Source organism: Crocodylus porosus, unplaced genomic scaffold (genome assembly GCF_001723895.1).
Source record: "Crocodylus porosus isolate Cpor-Errol unplaced genomic scaffold, CroPor_comp1, whole genome shotgun sequence".
NCBI lineage: Eukaryota > Metazoa > Chordata > Crocodylia > Crocodylidae > Crocodylus > Crocodylus porosus.
Window position 1 is genome coordinate 525,211 of NW_017728953.1, and position 10,308 is coordinate 535,518.

The 10,308-nt window shown below is 44.3% G+C and overlaps 1 protein-coding gene across 1 annotated transcript in view; it reads right to left on the minus strand.

Moving 5' to 3' along the window:
- Positions 1–1,841: 1,841 nt before the first annotated feature.
- The window catches only part of LARP4 (La ribonucleoprotein domain family member 4), a gene marked incomplete at its 5' end in the record, with an annotated part of 29,633 nt that continues 21,166 nt past the window's right edge, over positions 1,842–10,308 (minus strand). Inside the window, 6 exons of the mRNA XM_019556395.1 lie at positions 1,842–2,225; positions 2,513–2,678; positions 2,949–3,070; positions 3,497–3,655; positions 4,776–4,824; positions 6,438–6,671. Coding sequence (XP_019411940.1) covers positions 1,890–2,225; positions 2,513–2,678; positions 2,949–3,070; positions 3,497–3,655; positions 4,776–4,824; positions 6,438–6,671 — 1,066 coding nt within the window. The remainder of the gene's footprint in view (positions 2,226–2,512; positions 2,679–2,948; positions 3,071–3,496; positions 3,656–4,775; positions 4,825–6,437; positions 6,672–10,308) is intronic.

Consider the following 10,308-nt stretch of genomic DNA (forward strand, 5'->3'; position numbering starts at 1 on the left):
TTTTTTTTTTTTTTTTTATACATATAACATGCGTAGAAATGAACAATTAATTGCATAAATACATTACACTGTGTTATGAATCAAAAATCAAAAGCGATTGCCAAGCTGAATAATAAGTTAGAGAAATGATAACTCTGGCTTTATATATTTATAAAAATAGATATGAGTGTTCTCCAAGCCGTTGGTAGAGAATGCCTACTGAGTAAGAAGTCACCAAGGGTTATCCGACTAAGAAAAATCAGAAGATGAAAATTTTCACAGTTAAACATCATTTTTAACTGCTACTTACATTCATTCTAATGGCATCACTAGCATATATTATTAAGATGTTTACGGTATATATCACAAATGAATTTTCCAGTGTTCACAACTTACAACTTTATTTCGTACACTTGCTATTTACTTAAAAAAAAAATTAAAAAGTACAATTTTCTTACTGCTGCAAGCTACTTTTCCTAACACTTTATACAGAACTTAGAACCCTGGCATGCTGATTTTGGCAGATTAATGCATTGTATTGTTCCTATTCAGTTATTTCTGGTAATCACCTTGTAAACTTAACTGCTTACTACACAATAGTGTTGCAAATTTAGTCAATGTGAAGTTACGCAAGAAATTTTCCTTCAAGTAGCCTCTCTGAAGAAGAGTTAAAAAAAATGTCATGGCCTTTAGTTCTACTTTAAACAGTTAACTCCAAGGAATTGGTGGGGGGGAGAGAAAAAGGAAAAAAAAGTCAGGCGCTACTATCTTTGCTGTAAACAAAGAGCTCCCAATTCATAAACCCTGGTGTCTGATATTCGGTTTTCAATGTTTTAATCCAGAAAACTACATGGAAACTTGTCCACGCTGCTGGACGGGTCTAAAACAGGCCTGGAAGCAACACCCCATCGGGAGCCTGATCCTGCCCTTAAAGCTCCCACCTGAACGAGCTCAGCTCCAGGCAAAGGATTTTAAGGTCTGCTCTTTACATGCAAGGCTGACATGTACTGTGCAGTCTTCAGTTAGCCCTATACTGGGGCCTGCCTCAGGAGCACACACCAAATACATGCACGTGTCTGTAATAAAGAGATTAGAGAAAGTAAAGCTTAAGCAATAAAACTAAAATGTAGCCCTCGCAGTGGGAGGCAAGGGAAAGGGGAAAGTAAAATCCCAACCACACTCCCTCCACCTCCTCCCAATTCTGCCTAGAAGAGAGACTATCCTTGTTGCCCGCGTGCTCTGACCTACCCTCGGATCTCCGGTAAAATTATAGTTTAAAAAGCTTGCTGAATGAAATTAGTAAGGTCAAAAGAGACTAAATTTCAAAACTGGAAACACAGTTTACTACAGTAGTACATTCAGTTTATCAGTGACTATGTCAAGACATAACAGTTTTTGGCTGCACTCACGCAACTCAAGCACACTGACCAAGCATCTCAGGTCGCAGATCTGCTTGGCAATGCAAGGCCATGAATGGCATTCACATCATCCTACAAGCCAAACGTTAAATAGGTTTAAAAAATTCTAAATTTTACAGAAATGCTCATTTTCAAAAATAATATTCTCTTGCCCTCTTCCTTCTACATTGAGGGGCATGTTAATAGGTCATTTCACTTTTCCTCATGTCAAAATGCTAATTCACAGCCCCAGCACTGATTTCAAGCAGGAAACCCTCTGCAAATTAAAAACAAAAAAATACAAAAATTATAATCTCTATATTTATATTGATTGGAATCCTCCAGCATTTGTGAAATCACTTTGAGAGATGAATTTTGGGATGCTCCCCAACTTCTCCGCAACTCCGATTCAGTATTCGCCTTCCCGAATACCTCCTCTTTTTCAGTCTGCCTTCTTTGCTGCTCTTTAGTCCACAGCTCAATTTAAAGAGAGAGAAGAGAGTTGGACGAGTTTTACTTTGGTGATCGGGGCGGCACGTACTGCTCCTTGCCGATACGCCGCGGTGCTCCCTGAGGCGATGACCTGCGTCCAAACTGACGCCTCTGTTCCCTGATTTTCCCAGCAGCTCCCCTAGGAGGCCCATTGCCTCTGAACCCAGAGTAATCCTTCATTCGGCCTTCAAGCTTCTCTTGGGGCCTTTCCAAAGCCTTTTCAGGAGTACCGTTTTCTTCATTTTTGGCAGGGGAAACTATGTTGGTACGAAGCTCCCTCAGTGGCTGAACAGGACCTGGCGTCAGCTCCTTTGGGGGTTTCTGGCAAACTTCAGCATAGCTTAGCTTGCGTGGTTCCTTTGGATGCCAAAGGTAGAAGAACATCATTTACCCATCAGGAAGACCACCCCAGCGTAGCTCCTCCTGAACACCCCAGACACATCATTAAGAGAACACAGAACAAGACAGCCTGCTCTGGGTACGAAGGCAGTGTAGCTTGACCCTAGAACCTGCAAGGTTCCAGTCTGCCCTTGGGCTGGTGTGCCACCCTCTCTCCTCGGAGCAGGGAGAAAGCCGCCACCGTTTCCCCAGGTTCCCCCTGAACTAGCAGCACCAAGCATCTCACACAAGCCAACCAACCTCACCTGTACTGTCACAGCAGGTGCTGCATTTGCATTGGTAGAGGATGAAGTGGTATTTGTCCTTGGTGGTTTCGCAGCAACAGGACAGAAAGACACAGGTGGGGAAGCATGGCTTGTTGCTTCTTTCTCAGCAGAAACCTCGTCTGGCTTGCTGTCGGTCTGAGTTGTGCTGATCAAAATCAGAGTCAGCATTAGACCCCCATGACTTCAGCTTTTCAAATGCTACCTCCCCCTCCCCACTTTCAAATCACTGCAGCTTTCACCAAGCAGGATGGCCACAGCTTTTATCCCCAAGCTTTAAGAATAGTCAGCAGCTTTCCAGCAGCCTAGAGGCCTTAACAGCAGGGAAGGAAGATACTGCAAGGAAGGAAGATACTGCTTCCTCAGAGTAAAAGCCATTCACACGCTTACACAACAGCATATTTTTTAAACAACACACCTTAGCACAGGATCCTCAGTCCTGCTTGGCAAACTTGCACTTGTGACAGGCTGCTGAGCTGTACAAGGCGTCTGCTCTTCTTGAGCAGAAGCTGGACAAGTAACTGGCAAGTCCTTGCTCTCCTGCAGAGAATACAGAAGTGGTAAAATTGCAGAAGGGATTAAGATTAAGCTTTATGGGACTAAAATGCAACTTAAATATCAAGAAACTGAAGGACACAGCAGTGGTACTAAGATGCACTACAGCTTAGGGATAATGCACTTGTGTGAGCAGCACCCCATTTACATCTGGTGAAGGAAAATCTGGGATGAGAACAAAAAAACAACTGATGGTCATAGGTGCTCTTGTTTAAGTTGGGCACTTCTTGAAGGCCAGTCAACCCAAAAAAGGAATTCAAGAAAGCCATGCCATAGAATCAACAATACACACAGGGTTGTCCAGGCCTGCAAGCCAGTCTCATTTACAGCTCTAACAGCATAAGCCTCAAAAAGTGTTACAGAAAAGTAAAAGGAAGAAGTTAATTTTGGTAACATGCACCCCAGAGGTACCTTCTCTTTGCAGATTCCTTTCACAACATCAGACATTCTGCTCTCCAGCACAGGCTCTCCTTGTGTTTTTGCTGTGCTGCCAGGCAGAGGGGGAAAGTTGGATGCAAGCAAATCAAACTTTGGTGTTGGAGCCTTCGTTTCTGGCAAAGGCTGGGGTCGCTAGGAGAAGAGAATACCTGTTAAAAGACGTACCGTCTACTTGATCTTATATGGTCATGGCAATGCAGTCCCTGGTCAGCTACTAGACAGATTTCCAGGGAGCACTGTACCCTACAGGATGCAGTCTTAAGGACAGAGGGGGCCCACCATTCTCTCAGTCAGTACATAGGCTGCATTTGCTACTGTAGTAATACTTTTCAAATAAGGTTCAAGACTAAAACAGATTTGGGTTAGATTCCCCCTCCCCTTCCCCCCATCAGCGCTTTAATAAGAGCCAAGGGTGTTAACTACATTTTCCTGGTCAAATTCAAGCCACAAGCATTTCACTTGGCCTCTCTGGGAAAGAGGATCTCTTGCCATCCTACCCTCTTTTAAAGGGAAGGACAATGGGAATAAGTTGAGTCGAGAGCCATCTACTGGTTAGTGTGCAGCAACTTACTTTTGAAAGAAAACAGCAAAAAAGGCTTCTTGGATTCTTCTATACCAGTGGCTGCCGACCTCAGATCATGATGTGGGTCTGCCCCTCACTCCACCCCTCCCTGCCTGTGGGGCTCTTCTGGCGCACAAGTCCACAAGGCTCTTGCTGTCACTCCCCCCCTGCAATCCCGGCCTGGGCTCTGCTGGTGCTGCCGGGCAGGAGTGAGTTGGTGGCAGGGGGTCATGACCCAGATTTAGGGTTGCAGCAAAACAAGTTTGGGAGCCAATGTTCAATAGTTTAAAACAGTGGTTTTCAACCTTTTTAAAACTTGTGGACGCCTAAAAAATTTCAAATGAAATTGCAGGCCCCTCTGAATCGCAAATGTGAGTAGTCACATACTTCTGATTGATCATAGCCATCTTTTGTGGACCCTTTAGACAGTCTGTGAACCTACACGATCCCCTCAGACCACAGATTAAAAACCACTGGCTTAGAGAAAACATGCTCTATGAGGACAAGAAGCAACAGCTTGTAACTAAGGGATGGGCATATCTTCTCTCTCATGTGGCAAAGATGCGCATCTTGCTTCCCAACCAGCAGCAGGTATCCTCTTTTCAATCTCATGAAGTCTTAAGCAAAGGACATGTTGCTACCTGGGTCTTAAAACCATTTATCCTTTGTAATAGCAGATGTGCAACTTACTGAAATCCTGTCATCTTCCCGCCTCCTTCGACCTCTGAAAATGTTCCTCCTTTAAAAGAAAAAAAGAAAGAAAAACCTCAGCATAGGCATTAACTTTGCTCCTGAATGGACTTCCCCAGAAAGGGAGTTTTCTGCCAGAATATTCCTGCACGCTTACCAGGTGACCCCTGTTCTCTTTTCCACAATTGGAGAAGCTAACCTAACGTGTTTCCTAATGCAATAGCTTGGGGCTGTCCAACTGGGGGGCTGCAGGCTGCCCCCCCCCCCAGCTCCTGTTGGCCACTGCTTCCTGCTTCCCTCAGGCTGGAACAGCAGCCAGTCTCCCCACCCCAGGTGACAAGGCAGTGTAGTGCAGCTGAGGCAGCCACAGGTGACCCCAGGACCAAGCAGGTGCATGATACAGGACTGGAGGGAGAGACAGCAAGGCAGAGCAGGTGAGGTAGGGAAGCAACTGCACAGCAAAGCAGGGGGGTGGTCTGCAGCATGCGGGCCGAGGCTCAGCACAGCACAGCCCGCATGGCAGGCAGCCCCTCTCCTGCAACCTGTTTAAAAAGGTGTTTGGCCCCCAGCCACTTAGAAGGCAGAAGCCCTACAAGGGCTAATTTGGGAAGGCTACCGTGCCGCCCGGAAAGATGCTCAGATGCGCTGGGGACAGACTTGAACACAGGATTGTTTCACTCTTCAGGGTTTCATATTAATGTTACGTTACGTTACATACAGCAACAGAACTGGTGCCCTTACTGCAAAACTCGGGCATTTTTCATCAGTTTCCTTTAAAAGGGGTTAGAATCCTAGTGCTAACAGGCAATAAAAGATTAACTGGCCTTATCTTAGAACTTAAATGTTTGAAGCTCCCAGATACTGAGCCCTAAGGACTTTGGCACTTGTTCCAAATTCAGTGCAAATACAAAAGGCCACACTTTCTATTTAACAGGCTATTAGTGAAATAACTCTAAATGGCCTCTAGAATTAACCTCCATGTAGGAAGACTAGCCCTTGTAAGGGAGAGTGAGCTGTTAATGGACTACCTGCAAGCTACATGACTCTTTATAGTCTAATATCTCAGAACAAATAGCCCCACAGGTGTGAACAGCTATCATTGAAGTGCTGAGTGAGAGCCAAGGGATGGAGAGGTTAAATAATTTTGCATGGAAAACAGCATGTAACTTATTTTGCTTTAACCTAATCTGAAGGGGACCGCTGAGCCATAAAAGTTCAAATCTCACATTTGTACTGTGAGCCAAGAGACGCTATTGGAATATTTTAAGATAGGTTTTATATTAAAATTAAGTAGTCAGAAATCCAAAATAACGCTGGAGTGTGGGCTCCGAACATGCCTTTTTTTTTCCCCTATAACCACCCACAACCTGTCTACTGAATGGCTTGGTTCCCCTCCACAGAGCTGATAAGATGTATAAGTGAAGGGATACTCCACAGTACAGCTCGTATTATGTTCACTTTATTTAAATGTCACCTATCCCCCTTGCCTGCCACCCCTCACAGAAGCCTAAACAGTTGTATGCAACAGCCAAGGTTACTGTGGCTTACAAAAGAGTCATTTCAAACTGGTTGGGCAACCTGTTTCCTCGAACTCAGTCACACTATAATCTCATCACACTGCTTTCATCACTACATTTGGCTTCCGTGGCTGTAATTCATTACCTGCCCCTGCCAATGCCATAGTCACCATTCTGCTCCATCTGTGAGGTTGGCAAATCCTTCTGAGAATAGCTTTGCTCTTGGTGCCCTGTCAACACACTGGTATGTCGCTCCACGCCAAAACTCCTGGAGCTGGTTCTGTTCAGTGGTCCATCCCCTATCGACACAGTACCGACTGCAGCTGGGCTTTCTGCAGAGTGTTCTGAGCTACCCGAGGGCCGGAAGTGAGGCTTCACACTGTGCAAAGTAAAAGAAGGTACTGTGATGATTTACGACTTAAGGACAGGGTTGCACCAACTCGAGTACTTGCATATTAACTGACCCAAAAGCATTCTGTTGGTGTAAAAACCCACCAAACCACACATCCCTGCTTTACCAGGAAACAATTCCATCATTAGAGTAACTCTGACTTTTGTTACAACTGTGAGCACGCTGCATTGCTGCAAGTCAGCTGCCCTCAGTCGCAAATGAAACCTTCAGTGAAAGCGACTGGTGCGCCATCACGTGCAAGAGCTTCAGAGACAGAAGCTAATTCACCAGTGTGGCATTCAGGTTTCTTGCTCATGAGACCATCTTCACTCAAAGCTACTGCCTCATTCAGTGTACAGCTTCCAACAGTAGCAGCAAACAGGGTTGCAGCGCCCATCCTCTATATCCTTTTTCAGTACACAACCCCACCACACTCCCAGAGCAAGATGGGGGGGGGGGGAAGCAATCAAATAATTAGACACACAGATGTCTTACCCCCCGCCCCCCAAATAGGCAACTAATTCTTGCATTTCCTACATAAACTACTTGACTTTGCAAAATCATTTAAATACACTATCATTCTAAGCCAAGAATTCTCACTTTGCAAAGAACTGTCATCTCAAAACACATCCTTTATCAGCTTCCTTGTATGAGCCCTTAGTGGCTTGAGAACAAGCTGTGTTCTGAAAGGGAGCTCCAGGTATATTCCTCTGCTCTTAGATCTCACGTGCAATACCTGATCACCCTCGTGTCAGTCAGCAGCACAAACTACTCTGAAGTGTAGCTAACCCTGCCAACACTCGTGCCAAACACCCGCTAGACAAGAAGCCAACTCACCTACACATGTACTTCTGTCCTAGTGTGGGAACCTTCCATTTAGGCACACGCTGCAGGCATGTTGCAACAGTGCAGGATAAATTAGATTTGATCAGTTTAAACAAATGTTTGTTTAAGCCCCTAAAGTCCAATATTAAACTAGCAACTACTCACATAAGGTAAATTGTTAAGTGTGATAAGACAAAAGGAGAAGCATGCAATCTTCTCCCAGTAGAGTTTTCAAGGGTGGGAGCAGGGAGCCTCCAGTGTTGTAGGAAGACTGAACAGTGCTTTCTGGATTCAAAATATTTTATGAACCAACAGGTGTCTCCCAGGGAAGCAGCATTTCTCCACCAGCAAAATGGAGTAGCAGCAAAGAGATTTTTTTAAAAAAGGAACAGCTGGTATAGCCTTGTTATTTAGGGTTTGTTTGTATCAAAGAAAATGCATGGCTAGAACAAGATTCTTTTTTTCTTATTATTATTATTTAGCAGCTATTTTTGTATATGCTAAGATTTAAGACCTGGGAAGTCCATGAAAAGTTAATGACTTCTAGCACAAGTGTTAACATTTTATTGCACTTCTGCTCTAAAGAGGGCCCTGAACTATTTGCAATCCAAACCTCACAGAGCTGTTACAGACAACCAAAATAGCAGTCTAGAAAGCAAGTTTAATGCCAACCTGAAGAACAACCTGCAAATATGGCATTCAATCAACTAAATCCAGGGATGTCACCTCCACCCAAACGGCATCCCCTTACTAAAAACAGAAAACCACCAAGCTATAGAAGTCAAGCACTTGCCTATCTGCTCGATTCCAGGTCCTTAGGGCTTGTAGCAAAGGAGAACAATAATATAGAAAGCACCAGAGGGATACATACTGCTTGACATATTATCTGAACACAGATATAAGCATTCAGGGAGTCTTATTTTTCTCACTGAAAAAGGGACAGATCTCAAGAACGGAGCCCCTGTGCTTCCAATTAAAACAAACAAACAAACAAACAAACCAGACTTGATGCACTAACAAGGAAACAATATGAAAATCAGAGTATTGGCAGGGGGCTTGCTAGGGGGTCCAATAGACTATCCTCTACACAACACACTAGGGACCAGGTTAGTTTCCAAAATGCTGAGACTTAAACAGTAAGTGAAAGCAGAACTCCTTGCTGTATGGATTTAGCCCTCAGATCTCATAATCTTTCCCATCATTGAGAAGGTCACACATCTCAGCCTGGGCAAAAGAACAAAGCAGTAGAAACGAAGAAAAGTAGGAAGAGGAGGAAAAAAAGCAAAGAGAAGGAAGAAAGCTAAAAGAAACAGGAAAAGGTGGAACATGAAATGCAAGGATGCCAGACTTTCACGTGTTAGACCTATTTTCTCTAAGTGGATATTTGATCATCATTGGGCCAAACTAGAGAACTGCTTATCTTGCTGGTATCCTCGTAGGAGGAAGCTATTTACCCCAGCTCTGCCACCCTGCTTAAAAATATAACATTTTACACCTGCTTCCACAATACAGAGTCGTATCAGAAACCAGACTTGACAACAAAATGCTGACACTGGACTGGGGAACTGTGCATGCATGGAAGCAAGTCTCCACAAGACAGAGCACCACGCAATGAAGTCCCTGCACTAAAGCTACTTGGAAGAGCAAGTTGAAACGAGGTGTCCCAAAGGAATCCTGCATACTTTAAAAAACAAACCTTCACTCCAAAATGGATTCACCTAGTCAAGTCCCAGACTTTTACAGCTGCTTCTGTTCTGAAGAGTTTCTCTTATTAGGGCTCTGCACAATGCAGTGGCATTCCCACAGGCAGCAGCATCACCAGGAGATAAATACAACATACCATTATCACACATGGCTAAGCCTGCATAAAACCACATAGGCCAGCCTCTGGCAAGGAAGTCTGAACTGTCCTTCACTGAGCACATGTGGACAGGACCCTTCTCCAAAAGCTGCAACAATGACAGTCCAAGAACCGTCAAATAATCAGCACGAGAAACTGTGCATGAAATGGGGAGGTATGCCTCCTTCAGTACAGGACTAGCCCAGAGAATCAACAGCCATCAAAAGGCAAACACATTCCACCCTCTTATTTCTAATCTGGCTAGACAGCACCTATCCAAACCATCAAAGTCACGTGATTAGGACCTGTACGGTGAGTGTGCAAAGTGTACTGAAAGTTTCCCTACCAGGAGTTGTACAAACTCATGCTGGAGGGGTTTACTAGGGCTGTTTTGGGCTGGCAGCCGAGAACAGTTAAACCAAGACTGCTCAGAGAAGGGCACTTACAAAGGTAGAGATGACGTTTCTTGCTTCTACCTGGGAAGAAAGTAGAAGTAATGTATGTTCATCTCAGGTGATTTTTTACCTTCTTGTACATGCCAGTTTTAGTAACATCTCCACGACCTAATTGGGCGAGGTATACAAGATAAACCGAGACCTAGACACAACAGCCTATAGAGCACAAGAGCCTTCTGTTTAGGGTTTAAACGCAGCTGAAATTGTAGAGAAACACGTCCTTAAATTAAGCCACCTTGCTAGTCCAAAACGCAGTATAAGACTTCGGTCCGTTGCTGAAGGTCCAATTTCAAAGTCCGTCCTTTGGTGATCACGTTGATTTGTGGCCATGTACTTTCACTTCGCTACAAAGCATTTACAGCGTGGGCAGTTGTCAACTGAAGTCTCAAACAATATACAAGCGATTATTGTGTTTAGCACCTGCCTGCTGAGTTCAGTAAAGAAGCAAGTCCACAAATATAAGTTTCCTCCCACACAACCAGAGATTACTAGTTGTTTTGGGGTT